The 22877-nt window shown below is 45.0% G+C and overlaps 1 protein-coding gene across 3 annotated transcripts in view; it reads left to right on the plus strand.

The window, feature by feature from the left end:
• LOC120025015 (unconventional myosin-Ie-like) overlaps positions 1 to 22877 on the plus strand; it is a 56801-nt gene that overhangs the window by 22846 nt on the left and 11078 nt on the right. For all 3 annotated transcript variants that reach the window (XM_038969443.1, XM_038969445.1, XM_038969444.1), the window contains exons 3-18: positions 170 to 259; positions 827 to 921; positions 4445 to 4532; positions 7074 to 7163; positions 8020 to 8151; positions 11586 to 11720; positions 13510 to 13642; positions 14954 to 15150; positions 15259 to 15339; positions 16081 to 16167; positions 16290 to 16376; positions 17270 to 17437; positions 18029 to 18114; positions 19459 to 19540; positions 19954 to 20060; positions 20742 to 20840. In XM_038969443.1, coding sequence (XP_038825371.1) covers positions 170 to 259; positions 827 to 921; positions 4445 to 4532; positions 7074 to 7163; positions 8020 to 8151; positions 11586 to 11720; positions 13510 to 13642; positions 14954 to 15150; positions 15259 to 15339; positions 16081 to 16167; positions 16290 to 16376; positions 17270 to 17437; positions 18029 to 18114; positions 19459 to 19540; positions 19954 to 20060; positions 20742 to 20840 — 1757 coding nt within the window. The remainder of the gene's footprint in view (positions 1 to 169; positions 260 to 826; positions 922 to 4444; positions 4533 to 7073; positions 7164 to 8019; positions 8152 to 11585; positions 11721 to 13509; positions 13643 to 14953; positions 15151 to 15258; positions 15340 to 16080; positions 16168 to 16289; positions 16377 to 17269; positions 17438 to 18028; positions 18115 to 19458; positions 19541 to 19953; positions 20061 to 20741; positions 20841 to 22877) is intronic.

The following is a 22877-nucleotide window of genomic DNA, read 5'->3' on the forward strand; positions in this document are numbered from 1 at the left end:
TGTCTTAAAGAGTAAAATGAGTGGAGGGTTGTCATTGGTGCTCGTGCAGATGACTAGTGAGCTCTGGGAATTCTTAGTGTTGTTTTTTTCCTTTGACCATGTGAGTCACAGGGACCTGAACAGTTGATATTACTGGTACATATGTTAGTATGACCCTTAACCTCTACAGACTTACATTGGCCCTGTGCTCATCTCTGTTAACCCGTTCAAACAGATGCCATACTTTGGGGACAAGGAAGTGGAGATGTATCAGGGCGCGGTGAGCAGCCTTTTCTCTTTAGACAGGAGTATGAGACAGTGAGACAGGGTACCAATAGGTTTTTTGGGGGGGGTAAAAATAAAACTCTGTATGTATTCAACTTGTATCCTAATTGTTTGCACAACGTCACCTCATACTTGGAAAAGTTAAGATAAGTCATGTTTTTAAGATGATGTTATCAGTAGAAAGAACAAAGTTTTAAATTAACTGGGTTAGGTGTGCTTCAAATACCTTTTCCAGCAGCACCCCTCAGTTGAAGCAGATTTAGAAACTTGCCTTACCCATTGAAAAGGCCTGGCAATGCCTTCAGTACAGCCTGTTCAAGTCTGTATTATTTAAAGTGTTCTTGGCCAGCGTACTGAAAGTGGCCTTGGCTGCCAAATCGGACGTTAACTATGCTTGATAAAAACAGTTAGCCCTCTGACTTTATTACTTCATTACATTAATTACTCTTACTTCTTTACAGTCTTGCCTTTACAGTCAGTTTTCCACTTAGGACCAAGAAAATGGACCCACCCAGTTTTTTTACGAGATATTCTTATATCATGATCTCTGTTGAACCCCCAGGCCCAGTATGAGAACCCTCCTCACATCTACGCCCTGGCAGACAACATGTACAGAAACATGATGATCGACAGGGAGAACCAGTGTGTCATCATCAGGTGAGTCAGCCTGCCTGCTTTTCTCGTTATTATGTCTCAGGCACCTCCCCTCCCTTTCAGTGTTTGTGTATGGGGAGAAAGGGTGACAACTGACAACCATAACAACAGAGCTGGTATGTGGGAAATACCTGTGAATGAGGCAGAAGTCAAGAGGCAGAAGTCAAGAGGCAGGGAGGGATAGGAGGAGACTGCATGGTGACACAGGTGGAAGAGTGCTACTGTTGAATGTGATGATAATAGATGGGAAGGGAACCAACAGACCCAACAGGATCCACCACCTGACTGGGAGGAGTGCTGGTGACTGACAGTGCCCTGCTCAGTCTGGGTTCTTCAACCAGTCTTAATCCACCCTCCTCATATCACAGCCTGCTGGGAAAGGCACACTGGGAAAATACACCTTCAAGACTAAATATATGTCCTCAAGGCTCTTTTCTTGTGGCAGCTGGTTGATTTTAGAAGCATTTCTCAGGATGTAGAATGAAAACAAAACACAGCGTCTATTTATGCATTAGCTTCCTGCTTTTATAAAACAGGAATTGCACATGCATAGTACTTTGTTGCTCATGCATGAGTCCTCTCTCACGGTACAGGAAGGGGGAGGGACTGTTCCTCTGCTGTTATGGATTGAGAGCGGATGAGTAGTGACAATTAACACATTTGAGAGTATGCTGTATATTACACTCGGATACGGATTATTCGCCTCAGACAGACAGATGATCACAGACAGAGAAAATGTTATGGACTCTTTGGCCATGCCCCAAAAACAGCTTCCTTTCCTCTTTAGACTACTCAGCTGAAAATACTTGACATTTGAAAGCAATATGATTGAACCAAACCAAAGTCGGTCTTACCAAGCAGTGGTCAAGAAGGAAATGTAAAATGGCCTAACTGGCCATTAAAATGTGTTTGGTCACAGCCCTGGATTCCTGGAAGCTAGTGGTAGTCCAGAGATCCTTCCCTAGTGTTGTGAAGCCTATAGTGGGTAACATGACTGTACAAAGTGTTGTCTCATAGTTGGGGCTTTATGTTGTGGGCCAGTCACCTGAGGCCCGGGGCCAGGACGGTTACTGTAGTGCTTACCTCATGGCGAATGGCCACTGGTTCAGCACTTTCCTCCCGTTGTTTAGACAGCTGCCAGTACAGATTCCCACATAAAAGGAATGGAAGTGGATTTGTGATGCACCAGATCAGCAAACAAAGCCCTCCATGAAATTGCTGTCCAGGCAGTGTGGTCAGCACTGTACTGTGTTGGACATTTTTCTTTCCCACTTATTAAAGAAGTCATTCAACATGTCATGAGTCATCTGACGTGGTCAAGTGGTGTTGACTGGGCTTTCTGTCAATGTCTGACTTCACTGATTTTTCTGCACTCAAATTTTTGGGAGAGGAAAGCTAAGTTACAAAGGGCAATAAAGATGTAGAGTATTATTATAAAATAGTTTTAAAAAATGTAGTAACTATCTCCGAGTGGTTAAAACACAAATGATGCCATATGAAATATAGAAGTGCTTGCGCTTCTACAAACACTGATGTTGCAATATTTCAAATCACATAGCACCATTTGTGTTCTGCACAGTTTTTGCCGTCCTTTTTTACCAAGGCTCTGGCCGGTGAGTTTACAGCTCTATCCCGCAAAGGGTGGCCTGAAATGTAGTGTGTAATGACACACTATATTCTACCCTCTGTTCATATAACAGTTTTCTTCTGCTTATTAGTTATGTAGGGAAGGTTCTTTTCTCCCCCATTGATATGAAAGGCTTGGTAATGGAAACAATGACATGGGAAATGGAGAATCCATCTAAGTTTTTTGTCACTGTTAATGGAAGGACCCTTCAGTTGCAGGAAATGATGCTATCCAACAAGTCGAAATGAAGCCAGACTTCAGTCACACCTCGTGTGTGTGTGTGTGTGTGTGTGTGTGTGTGTGTGTGTGTGTGTGTGTTTGTGTGTGTGTGTCATTCGGTAGTGGCTTGGGAACACAATGTGCCTAATCATACAAATCTGCCGTAACTGGTATCCGTCGTTCCACATCATACTCAGCATGCATTCCGTTTCACTCATAGCTGATGTCTGTAATGATCACTTCAGGTGCTTTCTTTGTCAAGCTGAGCTGTGAGTGACATCAGTGAGCCCAGTGATTCAGCGCTGAATGTAGTACTTTACAGTAAGCCGTCTATAACGACATGACTCTCCTTCTGTCCTTGTTTGGCCAATAAATGGGAGAGGAAGTCAACAATGTGTTAAGCATCTACGTGCTGTGTAATTACAACAATGGGCGCACCCCTCAGGAGGGTAAAAATAGGATGTGATTCAAACTCCGGCCCCTAGCCTGCTCCAGCTGAAAAGAACATGCCCATAAGTCCACGTGTGCAGATGGGTTCTCTTAAGGGTCAAGGTCCTACAAATGCTTATTGACAAAGATTAGAGGGAACATTGAATCACTTTTGGTCACTAGTCAGTGTACTGATTGTTTTTGAGTGCATTGTAGTGACCACTATATCTAGAACTGTTATAGTTGTTTTGAATAGCTGTGTAACAAGCTAGACTGAATACTATAGAGGAGCAGAGTCCAGTATCGGCTTAGTGAGATGAATAAGCATATAGAGTTGCTTTGATGACTTCTTATGGCGTCCTCTAACGGTCTGCAGCTGGGTCGTCTCAGAAGGGCATTACCGACATGACTCCCCTTCAAAAATGAAATAAAAACACAGACTCCTGTCATCCACTGCCAAACCACATATGTCTAAATAAGTATGACCCTGGTGAAGTGAAAGGACAGGAGGAAAAATAGGAGAGGTTGAGGAAAGAGAAGGAATAAAAGAAACTGGGCAAATATGATAGCCCCTTCTAGAGTGGGAGGTTTACTGCTGAGATGAGTCTGATTTTGGTTGGCATCAACCAAAGAGAAGGAGAGCTGAGTGAACATAGGAAGTGGAGTCTCTGTGGACAGGAAGTCAAGAGATGGCGTTTCACCTGGTAATTCTGGATGTGTGAAAAAAGTTGCTTTGAAGTGAAGGGTTTGGCTCAGCTGGGAGAATTAGAGGAAGAGCATTTTGACTGAGTCAACTTCTGTTCCTACACCGCACATTGAAGAGAAGAGAAAAGAGAAATACCCTCCTTCAATAGTAGGCCACCTTCATGCTAATTGGGGATAAGAAGAGACAATAAAGGAGCATTTTGGTAAACCCCTACTGACCCTCTTAAAACTAGGCTTAGAGGAGATGTTATTTAGCATGCTACTGTCTGGTACCATAAATCTACAACTGCTTTTTCAGCTACAGAGTTCAGTTGAATTTCCACAGAGAAAGTGTATACTCTCATTTACTTGTTATTTCCAGAACTTTGTGTTGCCAAGTGTGCTAAGAGGGACGTCCTCTTGAATAGCAAGGCAAGCAGAGTAATTACAGCATCTGGTTACTGACAGCCTTTAACTAACAACGTGGGCATCCTTGAATTGTACTTTGTGTTTCAGAGGACTGCCATGTTATATGGACCGTTCTACCCTCTCTACTTTGTGTTTCAGTGGAGAGAGTGGTGCAGGGAAGACTGTAGCAGCCAAATACATCATGGGCTACATCTCCAGAGTATCCGGAGGAGGACCCAAAGTGCAGGTGAGTCCAGAGAAGCTACTTCCATTTTACACCGTGAAACACAGCTCAACTACAGTTGTGAAAATGTGATTCATTTCAGACGATCTCACACACACATCCACTGTCATTTACAATGTACCTTATGAGGTCAGTCCATCCTAATGACCGGTTGCTGTTTCCTGTCTAAACCTCCCTTTTCCGCACCACCAAAACCATCTCCTGCCATCCCTCCCTCCAATCTCCCATTATCATTATCAGTCCATCAGCAGCCCATCCAACCCCCAAATACCCTCGTTCCCAACCCCCCAGCAGCCATCTGGCCCCCACACTACTCAGCAGATGTCCTGTCCACAAGCCACCCCTCTCCACCAGCCTCCCTGGTATTATTGGCCCACTGAAAAGGGCTTGGAATTTCCAGTCTGTAGGAATATAAGCTGGATCACAAGATGCTTCCACTCAGACGCAATTGTGATGGTAGTCATTTTTTCAGTCTGATTAGTATAGTGCTTTTTCCACCCTGGAATTATTGTACTTTAGTCAAGGTTTCAAGTTCAAAGCTAATATTAGCTATCACGCTCTCAGAGTCATGTGGAAAAGGGTGTATGACTATTTACTGTACATTTTCCATGTACAGTCCATTCCGAAAATGTATTCAGACAAAATTTTGTTACGTTACAGCCTTTTTCTGAAATAGATTAAATTGTTAGTTTTTTCCTCATCAATCTACATACAATACCCCGTAATGACAAAGCAAAAACAGATTTCTTGATTTTTTTGCAAATGTATTACAAATAAAAAAACGGATTACATTTGCATAAGTATTCAGAACCTTTACTCAGTACTTTGTTGAAGCACCTTTGACAGCGAGTATGACACTACAAGCTTGGTACACCTGTTATCCCTTGGGAGTTTCTCCCATTCTTCTCTGCAGATCCTCTAAAGCTCTGTCAAGTTGGAAGGGGAGCGTCGCTACATGGCTATTTTCAGGTCTTTCCAGAGATGTTCGATCGGGCTCTGGCTGAGCCACTCAAGGACATTCAGAGACTTGTCCCGAAGCCACTCCTGCATTGTCTTGGCTGTGTGCTTAGGGTCGTTGTCCTGTTGGAAGGTGAACCTTCGCCTTCAGTCTGAGGTCCTGAGTGCTCTGGAGCAGGATTTCATCAAGGATCTCTCAGCACTTTGCTCCGTTAATCTTTCCTTCGACCCTGACTAGTCTCCCAGTCAGTGTTCTTCAGCTTGCAAGACTCCCCCTTTTGCCTCCAAACATAACGATGGTTATTATGGCCAAACAGTTCTATTTTTGTTTCATCAGACCAGAGGACATTTCTAGAAAAAGTACAATCTTTGTGCCCATGTGCAGTTGCAAACCGTAGTCTGCCTTTTTTATGGCGGATTTGGAGCAGTGGCTTCTTCCTTGCTGAGAGGCCTTTCAAGTTATGTCGATATAGGACTTGTTTTACTGTGGATATAGATCCTTTTGTACCGGTTTCCTCCAGCATCTTCACAAGGTCCTTTGCTGTTGTTCTGGGATTGATTTGCACTTTTCGCACCAAAGTATGTTCATCTCTAGGAGACCGAACATGTCTCCTTCCTGAGCGGTATGACGGCTGTGTGGTCCCATGGTGTTTATACTTGCGTACTATTGTTTGTACAGATGAACGTGGTACCTTCAGGCGTTTGGAAATTTCTCCCAAGGATGAACCAGACTTGTGGAGGTCTCCAATTTTTTTTCTGAGGTCTTGGCTGATTTCATTTGATTTTCCCATGATGTCAAGCAAAGAGGCACTGATTTTGAAGGTAGGCCTTAAAATGCATCCACAGGTACACCTCCAGTTGACTCAAATGATGTCAATTAGCCTGTCAGAAGCTTCTAAAGCCATGACATAATTTTCTGGAATTTTCCAAGCTGTTTAAAGGCACAGTCAACTTAGTGTATGTAAACGTCTAACCCACTGGAATTGTGATACAGTGAATTATAAGTGAAATAATCTGTCTGTAAACAATTCTTGGAAAAACTTGTCATGCACAAAGTAGATGTCCTTACCGACTTGCCAAAACTATAGTTAGTTAACAAGACATTTGTGGAGTGGTGAAACACTTTGGTTGGGGTCATTAAAACTAGTTTATGTAAACTTCCAACTTCAACTGTATGTAAGGTTTAACTGAGCACTGGGGTAAGTACAAAAAGCTGTTACACTAGAACCGCATGCCACTAAAGTGTTTTTCTTCATAGAGGACAATAGTTCAGGGACGCAAAACGATTCAAAGAAATGCTACCATTCCACATTGATTAATAGAGAGGATAATAGTTTGGTCTCCACGAAACTGTGCTGATTTTAAAATTCATGGGCTCCTGATATGCAGATGGATCATGGGAAAGATAATGTGCTCCAGACACTATGAGAGCGGAGCGACGTTGGAAAGTTCCAGAGACGGTGCATGTTGATCTGCCAGCAGGGATGTTGATCACTGCAGAGTGTAGTAGTGTCTCCCTACCAACTGTCTCTATACCCTACCTGTCAGTCACTAAAACGAGCCTACTGTCTGTCTGCTCCCTCACAGCACATCAAAGACATCATCCTCCAGTCCAACCCCCTCCTGGAGGCCTTCGGGAACGCCAAGACAGTGAGGAACAACAACTCCAGCAGATTTGTAAGGGTTCCACATCTTTCCAAATCTCTCTTTTTTTTATTAGCGGAATGGGGGCGCCTAACATCAAATGGTTGGCACTGTGTTCTGCCCTGGAATGATTTGAAGCTGCTTCACGGTTGTTTCTGGAACCAAAGCAAACACAAGGACGTCCATTGCAAATAGAGAAGAGAAAAAAGGAGATGGTGAATTACAGTGTGCTCCTCTTTTTATAAGCTGTGTTACTGCCTTCTCCTGTCTCCTCTTGGCTGGGGCTGCTAGCCTCGTGTGGCCTGGTGAACCATGGCTGTGGGGACACACTGTCCAGAAAGAGTGGGCACTCCACTACCAGTAAAGATGCACATAGACAAAACACATACTATACTTTTAAAGACCGTTGGCTTGGAGAGAGGTTTTAAAGGCAGACTTTAGTGCCCTCTAAAGCCAGTTTATCCACTTACAGAATTCACAACAGAGCTTAGTGGTAAGTATTGCATTCAGGTTGACAGACAAGGCAGTATTGTCTCTGTTCTTAGTTTTCCTGGTTTAGTTTGGGGAAAGTAAATGAGGTTTGACTCATGGTCTGAGAAATGGTTGAGGAAGTCTCCCTGTGTGAATAGTGTCTGTGCACTCTGGGGCTTCAGACTGGCTGGGAATGGGATAGACATTACAGAGGACAGACCTGTCTGGAGGAAAGAAGGAAAGGGCAAGGGAGAGAGAGAAAGGATTCAAGCCTTAGTACACACACACCACTGGGCTGCAGGTGTGCACCCGAAGTACAACTCATGTGATGGTTGTTATTTCCTGCTCGGAGAGGTCTGGGTTTTTAGCTTTAGCAAGGCCTTCGCTGATACTAAAGCGCCACACTCTCCTCCTTCAGGGGAAATACTTTGAGATCCAGTTCAGCTCCGGCGGCGAGCCAGATGGAGGGAAAATCTCCAACTTCCTGTTGGAGAAATCACGCGTCGTCATGAGGAATCCTGGAGAGAGAAGCTTCCATATATTCTATCAGGTGAGGGACTCCGGTAACATGGTGTGTTTTTATAATTTTCCTGTTTTAAAAAAAGTGTTTATGCACATTTTAGAACTGGGGAAATGTGTACAGGAATTGTCTCGCAGTGTCCATGAGTAAAATTCAGCTTTCAGGACACTGACAGTAACAAGTACACTCCGTTAAGACGAGGGGGGGGGGGCGTTCTGTGCATATTTGTAAACAACAGCTGGTGCACGAAATCTAAGGAAGTCTCTAGATTTTGCTCGCCTGAAGTTAAGTATATTGTGATAAATTGCAGGCCACACTACTTTCCTAGAGAGTTTTCAGCTATACTTTTCGTGGCTGTATATTTACCACCACAGACAGATGCTGGCATTAAGACCGCACTCAGTCAGCTGTATAAGGAAATAAGCTAACAGGAAACCACTCAGCCAGAGGCAGCGCTCCTACTGGCCGGAGACTTTAATGCAGGGAAACTTAAATCAGTTCTACCAAATTTCCATCAACATGTTAAATGTGCAACCAGAGGGGGAAAAATTCTAGATCACCTGTACTCCACACACAGAGACGCGTACAAAGCTCTCCCTCACCCTCCATTTGGTAAATCCGACCACAACTCTATCCTCCTGATTCCCGCTTACAAGCAAAAATTAAGCAGGAAGCACCAGTGACTCGGTCTTTAAAAAAGTGGTTAGATGAAGCAGATGCTAAACTATAGGACTGTTTTGCTAGCACAGACTGGAATATGTTCCGGGATTCTTCCGATGGCATTGAGGAGCACACCACATCAGTCACTAGCTTTATCAATAATTGTATCGAGGACGTCGTCTCCACAGTGACTGTACGTATATACCCCAACCAGAAGCCATGGATTACAGGCAACATTCGCACTGAGCTAAAGGGTAGAGCTGCCGCTTTCAAGGTGCGGGACTCTAACCCGGAAGCTTACAAGAAATCCTGCTATGCCCTGCGACGAACCATCAAACAGGCAAAGCGTCAATACAGGGCTAAGATTAAATCATACTACACTGGCTCCGACGCTCGTCTTATGTGGCAGGGCTTGCAAACTATTACAGACTACAAAGGGAAGCACAGCCGCGAGCTGCCCAGTGACACGAGCCTACCAGATGAGCTAAATCACTTCTATGTTGGCTTCGAAGCAAGCAACACTGAGGCATGCATGAGAGCATCAGCTGTTCTGGACGACTGTGTGATCACGCTCTCCATAGCCGACGTGAGTAAGACCTTTAACCAGGTCAACATACACAAGGCTGCGGGGCCAGACGGATTACCAGGATGTGTGCTCCAGGCATGTGCTGACCAACTGGCAGGTGTCTTCACTGACATTTTCAACATGTTCCTGATTGAGTATGTAATCCCAACATGTTTCAAGCAGACCACCATAGTCCCTGTGCCCAAGAACACAAAGGCAACCTGCTGCCTAAATGACTACAGACCTGTAGCACTCACGTCCATAGCCATGAAGTGCATTGAAAGGTTGGTAATGGCTCACATCAACACCATTATCCCAGAAACCCTAGACCCACTCCAATTTGCATACCGCCCAAATAGATCCACAGATGATGCAATCTCTATTGCACTCCACACTGCCTTTTCCCACCTGGACAAAAGGAACACTTATGTGAGAATGCTATTCATTGACTACAGCTCAGCGTTCAACACCATAGTACCCTCAAAGCTCATCACTAAGCTAAGGATCCTGGGAATAAACAACTCCCTCTGCATCTGGATCCTCGACTTCCTGACGGGCCGCCCCCAGGTGGTGAGGGTAGGTAGCAACACATGTGCCACGCTGATCCTCAACACTGGAGCTCCCCAGGGGTGTGTGCTCAGTCCCCTCCTGTACTCCCTGTTCACCCACGACTGCATGGCCAGGCATGACTCCAACACCATCATTAAGTTTGCAGACGACACAACAGTGGTAAGCCTGATCACCGACAACAACGACACAGCCTATTGGGAGGAAGTCAGAGACCTGGCCGGGTGGTGCTAGAATAACAACCTATCCCTCAACGTGACCAAGACTAAGGAGATGATTGTGGACTACAGGAAAAGGAGGACCGAGCACGCCCCCATTCTCATCGACGGGGCTGCAGTGGAGCAGGTTGAGAGCTTCAAGTTCCTTGGTGTCCACATCAACAACAAACTAGAATGGTCCAAACACACCAAGACAGTCGTGAAGAGGGCACGACAAAGCCTATTCCACCTCAGAAAACTAAAAAGATTTGGCATGGGTCCTGAGATCCTCAAAAGGTTCTACAGCTGCAACCTCGAGAGCATCCTGACTGGTTGCATCACTGCCTGGTACGGCAATTGCTCAGCCTCTGACCGCAAGGCACTACAGAGGGTAGTGCGTACGGCCCAGTACATCACTGGGGCTAAGCTGCCTGCCATCCAGGACCTCTACACCAGACGGTGTCAGAGGAAGGCCCTAAAAATTGTCAAAGACCCCAGCCACCTCAGTCATAGACTGTTCTCTCTACTACCGCATGGCAAGCGGTACCGGAGTGCCAAGTCTAGGACAAAAAGGCTTCTCAACAGTTTTTACCCCCAAGCCATAAGACTCCTGAACAGGTAATCAAATGGCTACCCGGACTATTTGCATTGTGTGCCCCCCCCCCCCCCCCCCCCCCCCCCCCCCCCTTTTTACGCTGCTGCTACTCTCTGTTTATCATATATGCATAGTTACTTTAACTATACATTCATGTACATACTACCTCAATTGGACTGACCAACCAGTGCTCCCGCACATTGGCTAACCGGGCTATCTGCATTGTGTCCCACCCACCACCTGCAAATCCCTCTTTTACGCTACTGCTACTCTCTGTTCATCATATATGCATAGTCACTTTAACCATATCTACATGTACATACTACCTCAATCAGCCTGACTAACCGGTGTCTGTATGTAGCCTCGCTACTGTATACAGCCTGTCTTTTTACTGTTGTTTTATTTCTTTACCTACCTATTGTTCACCTAATACCTTTTTTGCATTATTGGTTAGAGCCTGTAAGTAAGCATTTCACTAAGTTCTACACCTGTTATATTCAGCGGACGTGACAAATAAACTTTGATTTGATGTGCTATTTGGTTCCTGAAAGCTGGTCGAGTTATTCTCACTGTGTACCACTTGAGGTCTCTGGAAGAGAGGTCGCGGTCAAACTTCCATAATGCAACTTTCTTGACACGTGAAAGGAGAATAAAGCATTCAACTCTAAATTGGGTGTAAAACGTGTGGTGCTGATCACTTAATGAGCATGTGTATATGGTGCTGCCTGTCTAAAAGACGTCTGACATGTAGAAATGTGAGGAAAGACAATGTGAGTTCACAGGTTGAAAGCTCCTGTAGACCTTTGAGTCTAGAATTACTGTATACAGGTTCTTACTTGACAGAAGTGTAATCATCTAACACTGTCTTCTGTTTGTGCAGTTGATAGAGGGAGCCACTGGAGAACAGAAGAGCAGCCTCGGAATCACAAGCCTAGATTATTACAATTACCTCAATCAGTCTGGATCCTACAAAGTGGATGACATCAACGACAAAAGTGATTTTCAGGAAACTATGGTACATTTACTTGGTATATTTCCATTGTTATTGTTCTCTCTCTCTCTCTCTGCCTTTCTTTCTCTTCTTCTCGGCCTCTCTTCCATTCTCCACCCTGTACTGCACCTGTTTTTGTTTTACCAGTGAAACCACAACAGGAGTAATTAGAGGACATAGTTTAGGTACCACAGCAGTAAGTACAGTGTCTTGCAAAAGTATTCACCCCCTTGGCGTTTTTTCCTATTCTGTTGCATTACAACATGTAATTTAAATAGATTTTTATTTGGATTTCATGTAATGGACATACACAAAATAGTCCAAATTAGTGAAGTGAAATGAAAAAAATTACTTGTTTCTAAATAAAAAAAACTGAAAAGTTGTGCGTGCATATGTATTCACCCCCTTTGCTATGAAGCCCCTAAATATGATCTGGTGCAACAAATTACCTTCAGAAGTCACATAATTAGTTAGATTGCACACAGGTTGACTTTATTTAAGTGTCACATGATCTGTCACGTGATCTCAGTATATTTACACCTGTTCTGAAAGGCCCCAGAGTCTGCAACACCACTAAGCAAGGGGCACCACTAAGCAAGCGGCACTATGAAGACCAAGGAGCTCTCCAAACAGGTCAGGGACAAAGTTGTGGAGAAGTACATATCAAGGTTGGGTTATAAAAAATATTCAAAACTTTGAATATCCCACAGAGCACCATTTTAAATCCATTATTAAAAAATTGAAAGAATATGGAACCACAACAAACCTGCCAAGAGAGGTCCGCCCACCAAAACTCACGGACCAGGCAAGGAGGGCATTAATCAGAGAGGCAACAAAGATAACCCTGAAGGAGCTGCAAAGCTCCACAGTGGAGATTGGAGTATCTGTCCATTGGACCACTTTAAGCCGTACACTCCACAGAGCTGGGCTTTACGGAAGAGTGGCAAGAAAAAAGCCATTGCTTAAAGAAAAGAATAAGCAAACATCTTTCGTTTTCGCTAAAAAGCACGTGGGAGACTCCCCAAACATATGGAAGAAGGTACTCTGGTCAGATGAGACTAAAATGTAGCTTTTTGGCAATCATTGGAAACCACTATGTCAGGTGCAAACCCAACACCTCTCATCACCAAGAGAATACCATCCCCGTGAAGCATGGTGGTGGCAGCATCATGCCGATGTTTTTCATCGGCAGCTGACTTGGAAACTGGTCAGAATTGAAGGAATGATGGATGGTGCTAAATACAGGGAAATTCTTGAGGGAAACCTGTTTCAGTCTTCCAGAGATTTGAGACTGGGACAGAGGTTCACCTTCCAGCAACTGCTAAAGCAACACTCGAGTGGTTTAAGGGGAAACATTTAAATGTCTTAGAATGGCCTAGTCAAAGCCCAGACCTCAATCCAATTGAGAATCTGTGGTATGACTTAAAGATTGCTGTATACCAGCGGAACCCATCCAACTTGAAGGAGCTGGAGCAGTTTTGCCTTGAAGAATGGGCAAAAATCCCAGTGGCTAGATGTGCCAAGCTTATAGAGACATACCCCAAGAGACTTGCAGCTGTAATTGCTGCAAAAGGTGGAAGTACAAAGTATTGACTTTGGGGGGGTGAATAGTTATGCATCTTCAAAGTGGTAGGCATGTTGTGTAAATCAAATGATACAAACCCCCCCCTCAAAAAAATCTATTTTAATTCCAGGTTGTAAGGTAACAAAATAGGAGAAATGCCAAGGGGGGTGAATACTTTTGCAAGCCACTGTAAACCTGCGTTTCAACCCTGGGTTCATGTCTCCTGTTCTGTCTCCTGTCCTCTACCAGCATGCCATGGAGGTGATTGGCATCTCAGGGGAGGACCGTGGCCTGGTGCTGCAGATCGTAGCCGGAGTCCTGCACCTTGGGAACATCAACTTCAGGGAAGCAGGGAACTACGCCGCTGTTGAGAGCGAGGAGTGTACGTACCAACCCTTGTAACTTTGTTTATGTAGAGGGCTAGGTAGAGCTTGTTGCTTGCACCAATCCAGTCCTTTTCACATCTGAGGGGAGTCAACAGGGTGTGGGAAGGGAGAAAGGGGTCAGACTGTCTCTCTGTGTCTCCAACCTGCAGACTGGCATGTCCCCCTAGCGTTCCTCTCCAGTGTCCTGGGCTGCTCTTTGTGGGACAGGTTAGGTTAGGAAGCACATTCCTCAGGACGCTGTGCTGACTGTTTTCACTCCCCAAAGCTTCATTGTGTTAATGCAGGGCTGCAGCCAAGCTCCAGGCCACGCTGAATTACCAGAGAAAATAAAAAAACATTTTCAATGTCTGAGCACATTACATCACAGACTAAAATTACTCAGAGAAATGCAGCCTCTTCCTGCCCCACTCCTACTCTCCCCCCGCCCCGCCCCTCTCTTCCCCTTCCTCCCTCCCTCCCTTCTTCTCTACTTCCTTGCCCACCTCACAGCCACCCATCCAGGCTGAATTATGCAATGTAGCACCTCTGGTTAGCCAGGTACAAAGCGGCGTTGTGTAGAGTCTCTGCGTTTCCTCTCCCCCCTATCTCACTTCCTGTCTGACTACAATGTGTTTCACATATCAAGACCCCTGGTTCCCCATATAAAACCACACCAACATAAGTCGACATAAACATCTGCTCACGCTCAGCCAAACAAATCCCTGCCTCAGATCCACTAGAAAAAACACTCCCTTGTACTGTACATATAAACCTCTAACCATCCATCTGACTTGTATGGATCATTATTTTGGGTATAGATGAACTGGCTGCTCGTCATTGATACTATCTATATCCTCTTTGAGGGAGAGGGCTACAGTAGGAGATGCAGCATGGTCCTGAGGATAGACTTGGCCTGTGCTGTGGTATGGAGTACAGTCGGTCACACCCTCATTTCCCAAACGGTGGCTATTTGATCTGTCTGATGCATTCTCAGACACTGTCAGACCCAGAGACTGAGAGCAGTTTCCTTCTGGGGGAAGTGACTCAGTGTAATGAGGCAGGGAGGGGCTCTCAGGAGAGTCCTAATGGCCCTCCGCATGCTCAGGCCTCTGCTAGGAGAACCCAGTTGTTGTGGCTATGGCAGGGAGGAGGGAGCAATGAGTCATCACCAGACGTGATTGCTTTCCGTTTTGTTGTTGAACCCTTTGTTTTATTGTATCCAACGTATTCAGAATGTACTGGTGTTTTGTTTCATGAGGAGGGTGTGTGCCACACATCTGTAGAATGTTTCTTTCTTCATTCTCTCTTGTCTCTCTCTCTCTCTGCAGTCCTGGCCTTCCCTGCGTTTTTGCTGGGGATTGACCAGAAGCGGCTGAAGGAGAAGTTGACCAGCAGGAAGATGGACAGCAAGTGGGGCAGTTCCATGGAGTCCATCGACGTGACACTGAATGTGGAGCAGGCGTGTTACACACGGGACGCCCTGTCCAAGGCCCTGCACTCACGTGTTTTTGACTTCCTAGTAGAGGTATGAATGGACACTCCTTCTCCATGACCTGTTGACCTTTAGAATAATACCCGGTCCTCTCCCCTCTTAAATGGGCAAATGTAACAAAGCATTTGTTTTCTGTTTCAGTCCATCAACAAAGCCATCGTGAAGGTTCATCAAGAGTTTAATATTGGCGTGCTGGATATCTATGGATTTGAAATATTCCAAGTAAGTTTTCTGTAGATTTTCCCTTTTATGTTTTATGATTTACATATGGAAATCATAGCATAAGGGGATACATGGTCACTACATCTCAGTAATCATAGTAAAGTTTGGGTAGTTAAACAGCTTAAAGACACCGGATCAGACCGATTTTGTAAAGTGTCCGGATTATGTCCCATCTCTTGATTGGGACAGCATTCTTTAATGGACTTTTCTAATCTGATTAGCTGTTTGTTTAGGTTGCATTATTGGGGGTCTCACTGATGCCCCCTGAAAAGGACTGGCCTTGATTAAATAATGAAACGTAGCGTGGCTACAGTCTCAAACCATGATGTACCTGTCCTCTGATACCTAACATGAGCTAATGTTAAGCTGTATGTTTAGATAGCATACAACTGTTATCTAAACAGTGGTTGGGTCCGTCCACAGTCCTTATGTTAATACACAAGCCTATTACGAACAAAGCACAGAGAAAATAAACCTCAGTGCTCAGAGGGCCTGAGAAGGGAAATATTGGGTTTCTTTAGATAAAACATTAGTCTCAGGTCCCAGGTCTATTGTGGTGTAAAGTATTGTGGAGATGTTTTCCTCCAGCCACGCCAGGCTGACTGGTAGATATCCTCACCTCATAAACAGGGCCCATTCAGGAAGCCCAGAGGAGTTCCCCAGCTCTCTGTGTCCGTACGGATGACTTCACTCTCACAGACTCTCTGGTTTATCACTAATGCATCATCTCTTTCTGTGTAGAAAAATGGCTTTGAGCAGTTCTGCATCAACTTTGTGAATGAGAAACTGCAACAGATCTTCATTGAGCTCACGCTTAAAGCTGAGCAGGTAATGTTTTGGGCATTTCACTCATTGTTCTCACACCTTTTCACCAGCAGAAGTTAGTTGTCTCATGTTTAAGTAGAGAATCATCGTCAGACCAATCACTCTCCTCCCCCCTCTCTCTCTAGGAGGAGTATGTACAAGAAGGCATCCGGTGGACTCCTATTGAATACTTTAACAACAAGATTGTCTGCGATCTCATTGAGAGCAAACTGGTAAGCAGAGTCCCCAGTGCCCACTATTAATTGAATGCATACCGTGAAGTCACATATATAAATGGGATAACAGGAAACAGTTGTGAAACTACTTTAGATAGATCTGTAGTTTGTTATGCCTGCCGTCTAAATGCTCCAAATAAGAGCAAACACTCTGCCAATTGAGTTACAGTAGGGCCACTGAAGCCTCCCCACTCTTCCCATGACCGGCAGTCTTAACATCCTCAAACGTGCCGACTTGCCTCTTAATTTGATTTATCCGTCCCGCTGAGAGGCTTAATCCATGAAATCCACAACAAGGGCGACCCTTAAACAAGCTGAAATCTGAGGCAGCCAAGCAGGGAGTCTGTGTCCAGTCTCTGACTCCTCTGTTTTAGACCAAGCCCAGTTGGCTAAATCTGTGACTGTGGTAACTTTACCAGAGCTGCATTTCCACTAGTGACAAAAACCTGTGTTCTCTGTTTGTGACTTTGCCACAACTAAAGAGCCAGAGACACTGCAACGACTGTCACCAGTGAAGGCCACTGGCTGCCGTGTCCATGGACACTGTGTGGAGCCAGATAGGGCAGCAGCTGTGTGTGTTGTGATGACATCATTCAGTGTGGGTGTGTGATGTTCTGAGATGCAATGCGGTCGCTAATTGTGAATTGGCTCTGCTGTTATGCTTTGAGCTGGTGGAGTACACAACGAATACTGTAACCCATGTTTATCACTTTAGTCTATCGCTGACATTGATGTATTTATGTGGAATTCAGAAAGAGTGTACTAGTGTGTGGAGAAAGTTGGCATTGTCAGTTATAATCAAGATGGTCATGGGGGATATGTTAATGTTTTAGATCTGATGTCATGGCTGAGGTTATTCTCTGTGCTCATCTCTTTGGTTCTCCTTCCAGAACCCCCCTGGCATCATGAGTATCCTGGATGACGTGTGTGCCACCATGCACGCGGTGGGCGAGGGGGCGGACCAGACCATGCTGCAGAAGCTGAGGGTGGCCATCAACTCCCATGAACACTTCAACAGCTGGAACCAAGGCTTCATCATCCACCACTACGCTGGCAAGGTCTGCAACACTACAGTATACCTCTTCTCCTCTCCTCTCCTTATCCCGCTCTCCTCATCTCTCGTCTCTCCCCCTATCTTTCTCTCATTCTGTCTTTCATACTGTTGTGCTCTTTCTTCTCATGTCGTCTCTCTTCTTCCAGTCCTTTTCTCACTCTTTCTCCATTTCTCTCTCACTTTCATTCTCATGGTCTGTGCTGTGTGCTTCAGATGCGTTTGGGTCTCAGTCTGGTACACATGCCACAAGTCCTAATGAACTATGTCATAATGGCTTGGAGGGGTCCTAAGTCATCATGGCTTAGAACATTCCTACAGTACCACCCCAGACTATAGTGGCTATACCAATGATCTATACACACTCTGTATATGAAGCTGTAGTTGGGAAGCAAGCTTAAAAATGTAACATTGGTGGTCTTGCAGAGAACCTGTCATCAATCGATTCTCTTTTGTCAATTAATTCTTTGTTGCTGCTCTTAACATTCTCTGTTAATTTTGATAGGGCACCTGGACTGAGCTGACGGTACTAACTGCTATCTGAATGGGTTAACTGTGTGCTGTGATCGTCACTAACCCTCTAACATCTCTCCTCCAGGTGTCCTACGACGCAGAGGGCTTCTGTGAAAGGAACCGTGACGTCCTCTTCAGTGACCTCATCGAGTTGATGCAAAGCAGCGAAATGTAAGTCACTTATGCAAGTATTAGAGAGCATATGCAGCTAACTGTTCTTTCTGAGACCGGGGTGAGCATTTTGTTTAGAAGTCCACAAAGAGAGATCATCTATTATGATGTATATGAATGGATGCATCTGAAGGAGACTTGCAGATTACTAGTGCAGCTGGAAAGGCAGTTCAATAGGAGTGTGCAGGGCTGGAGGTGCTCTCCCCTCTCTTGGGGGTTTGCTCAGGACTTCTAAGGTCTGGCGAGTGTCTTACTGTCTCCCTAGGGAGCTACATTGAGGAGTAGACTCCCCTGACCGTCTTGTGCGTTCCTAGGCCTCCATTCAGCCGCCAGTGGCCATCTGTGCAAACAGCCCCCACAGCCTCTAAAGCCCTTTTGTGTGTAGCCTGCAGGGGGGCCTGCAGGGTGGGCCATGCCAAGACCCCCCCCCCCCCCCCCACTCCCCACACACACACACACACACTTATAGACACACAGACACAAATGTGTGGAGGGAAAGGAGCCTCATTCCTTAGCACAGCAGGTCTGCTCAGAGAAGAAAGAAAATATCATTATAGTCAGCTGGACATTGTTAGCGTGCTGCTGGTCCATCTGCACACACAAACCCCACTGATCCTCCCTTATGTCCACATGGCCTTGATTAAAAAGTTTAAGACCAGACAAATACTCATGCAGGGAAAGATGGTAGCCCTCATGTGTAAACGTTTGCACATTTTGTGTCCTGACAGTCCCTGTATTTGTTTTACTTGACTAATATGTTTGTCAACAACAAATAAATAATTCCTTAAGCAGTAGATTTCTTGAACTTGAACCTTGTTAGTTGTTATTTACAGCAGGTTTATTTGAGGACTGCAAAATGAGCACTTTGAGCACTTCAAGTGATAAACAGAAAGGTTACGATCAGAACTATTGAGAGGTTCTGGAATCCCGGCAACTATGTGCTACATTCTGACCAGCACACATCCATCATGGGTTAAGAGACCATGTTGTGAGTGAGGACATTCTGATTGTAGCATGATTAAAAGGAAAGAGTATAAAGAAAATACCATATTTGCTGGTATAACTTTCCAGTCACAGTGCAATAAAAATGCACATTTCGAGGAAGTGAAAGTCACAGTTTGGCAGGAGAGCAGCTAAAAACCACAGTTATACAAACTTCAGCTCAGTTCCCTGAAGCTAAACAACAATGTGAGCTGAGCCACTGGCAGCCAGCTCAGAGATTCCACAGACCTGAGTTTGCTGCTTCTAAGAAAACTCAAGTGGAAAACAGTCTTAGCCTGGTCTTCTATATACATTGCCAATGCTGTCTATCAGTCCTTATTACACCCTGGTTCTCCTCTACAGAGCTTTCATCAGGGCCCTGTTTCCAGATAACCTCAACGCCGAAAAGAAAGGCAGGCCAACGACAGCGGGAAGTAAAATCAAGGTGTGTTGAGCTGCTGTGAGACGTGTGCTTGTACGCCGTACATCAGTGACATGGGTGTATCTATGGGCCACGCGCCTACCTGACCTTATCACTCTGTCAGGTGCAAATCCAGAGCCTGCAGATGAAAAGCTAATTCACTCCAGTGTTGTTTTAGTGTCATCTCTGTGTTCCAGTGATGACAGTTTTAATCAGGGACGTGGTGCCATGTTCTCTCTCTAACACCCATCAGTATCTCTCAAGCACAAAGATACCGCCTTGTAATCAGTCGCATCGGTGCTGTGTCCCTGAACACTACAGCTTTGAGTACAAACAGTGATTCAGCAACAACATGTAGATACAGTTTATATGTTTTAAACACAAACTATTCTTCATCCTCTCCCTCCTCCTCTTCTTCCTCCTACTTCTCCGTTCAGAAACAAGCGAATGACCTGGTCCAGACGCTGATGAAGTGCACCCCTCACTACATCCGCTGCATCAAACCCAATGAGACCAAGAAGCCTAAGGACTGGGAGGAGAGCCGGTGAGTGTCTGAACACTGAAATGTCAGGGAACTGCAAAACACATAGTCTTTGAGATGTGTGTGAAAGTGTCAAACAAAACCGGTTTTTATTACATAATTTACAGTCCGTTCTAGAGATTGTCAATTGATATTGAGCAGGATATCACATAACTCAATGTTGTTAGGTCTGCTTGTTGAATCACTCACTGGTATTGTATTTCCCTGTTCTGGCCTCTTTAAGACTGCGTGATGGAGGAAGTCTCTGAGACACTCTTACTCTAACTCCCTCTGTTTTTCCTTCTCGCTCTTTCTTCCCTGGCTGGGTACGAGATGTACTGATGCAGGGTGCTGTGTTGTTGGGGCCTAATGGTCTTCCTGTTGTGAGCTGGGCTCAGGTCGGCTGCCTAATTAGCACCAGGACTGCTGTTTTCACAGGAAGCCTGGGTGCATTCTTTAATTCCTTACAGTATCCTTAGTGTTGGAACATATCAATTATGTTATAGCCTCACCATGAGGTTCATTATAAAATATAATTGATTTATTTAGATTTATCTTAGAAATGGAGGTAGGTAGATGCTGACAGATGACCGTCTTCACTGCTATATCTTTGTGGTGAAGGGTTGGTTGAGGCATCTGACCAACCTTCTTCATACATCCCAGCCAGACTGACCCTGTATTCCCCTTTCTCTCTTCTTTCTTCAGGGTAAAGCACCAAGTGGAGTACCTGGGCCTGAAGGAGAACATCAGGGTGAGGCGCGCTGGCTATGCCTACCGCAGAGTCTTCAGGAAGTTCCTCAACAGGTAAGGCCCTTCCTTCTGGGGGAGAGTGGCATAAAGGAATGAATGAATTCTACACTTTCAGTGTAAATCAAATTTTATTGGTCACATACACGTGTTTAGCAGATGTTATTGCGGGTGTAGCGAAATGCTTGTGCTTCTAGTTTCGACAAGTAATATCTAACAATTTCATAACATATACACACAAATCTAAGAAAAGGAATGGAACTAAGAATATATAAACTCAACAAAAAAAGAAACGTCCATTTTTCAGGACCCTGTCTTTCAAAGATTATTTGTAAAAATCCAAATAACTTCACAGATCTTCATTGTAAAGGGTTTAAACACTGTTTCCCATGCTTGTACAATGAACCATAAACAATTAATGAACATGCACCTGTGGAACGGTCGCTAAGACACTAACAGCTTACAGATGGTAGGCAATTAAGGTCACAGTAATGAAAACTTAGGACACTAAAGAGGCCTTTCTACTGACTCTGAAAAACACCAAAAGAAAGATGCCCAGGGTCCCTGCTCATCTGCTTGAACGTGCCTTAGGCATGCTGCAAGGAGGCATGAGGACTGCAGATGTACTGTGAGACGCCTAAGACAGCGCTACAGGGAGACAGGATGGACAGCTGATTGTTCTCGCAGTGGCAGACCACATGTAACAACACCTGCACAGGATCGGTACATCTGAACATCACACCTGCGGGACAGGTACAGGATGGCAACAACAACTGCCCGAGTTACACCAGGAACGCACAATCCCTCCATCAGTGCTCAGGCTGTCCGCAATAGGCTGAAAGAGGCTGGACTGAGGGCTTGTAGACCTGTTGTAAGGCAGGTCCTCACCAGAAATCATTGGCAACAACGTCGCCTATGGGCACAAACCCACCGTCGCTGGACCAGACAGGACTGGCAAAAAGTGCTCTTCACTGACGAGTTGCAGTTTTGTCTCACCAGGGGTGATGGTCGGATTCACGTTTATCGTCGAAGGAATGAGCGTTATACCGAGGCCTATACTCTGGAGCGGGATCGATTTGGAGGTGGAGGGTCCGTCATGGTCTGGGGCGGTGTGTCACAGCATCATCGGACTGAGCTTGTTGTCATTGCAGGCAATCTCAACGCTGTGCGTTACAGGGAAGACATCCTCCTCCCTCATGTGGTGCCCTTCCTGCAGACTCATCCTGACATGACCCTCCAGCTTGACAATGCCACTGCTCGTTCTGTGCGTGATTTTCTGCAAGACAAGAATGTCAGTGTCCTGCCATGGCCAGCGAAGAGCCCGGATCTCAATCCCCCCCCCCCCCCCCCCCACAGAAATGTTCGGGAACTTGCAGGTGCCTTGGTGGAAGAGTGGGGTAACATCTCACAGCAAGAATTGGCAAATCTGGTGCAGTCCATGAGGAGGAGATGCACTGCAATACTTAATGCAGCTGGTGGCAACACCAGATACTGACTGAAACTTTTGATTTTTGACCCCTCCTTTGTTCAGGGACACATTATTCCATTTCTGTTAGTCACATGTCTGTGGAACTTGTTCAGTTTATGTCTCAGTTGTTGAATCTTATGTTCATACAAATATTATACAAATACAAATAAACGCAGTTGACAGTGAGAGGACGTTTCTTTTTCTGCTGAGTTTATATGTACAGTTGAAGTCGGAGGTTTACATACACTTAGGTTGGAGTCATTTAAAACTCGTTTTTCAACCACTCCACAAATTTCTTGTTAACAAACTATAGTTTTGGCAAGTCGGTTAGGACATCTACTTTGTGCATGACACAGGTCATTTTCCCAACAATTGTTTACAGACAGATTATTTCACTTATAATTCACTGTATCACAATTCCAGTGGATTAGAAGTTTACATACACTAAGTTGACTGTGCCTTTAAACAGCTTGGAAAATTCCAGAAAATGTCATGGCTTTCGAAGCTTCTGATAGGCTAATTGACATCATTTGAGTCATTTGGAGGTGTACCTGTGGATGTATTTTAAGGCCTACCTTCAAACTCAGTGCCTCTTTGCTTGACATCATGGGAAAATCAAAAGAAAT

Source organism: Salvelinus namaycush, chromosome 30, assembly GCF_016432855.1.
Source record: "Salvelinus namaycush isolate Seneca chromosome 30, SaNama_1.0, whole genome shotgun sequence".
NCBI classification, from domain to species: Eukaryota; Metazoa; Chordata; class Actinopteri; order Salmoniformes; family Salmonidae; genus Salvelinus; species Salvelinus namaycush.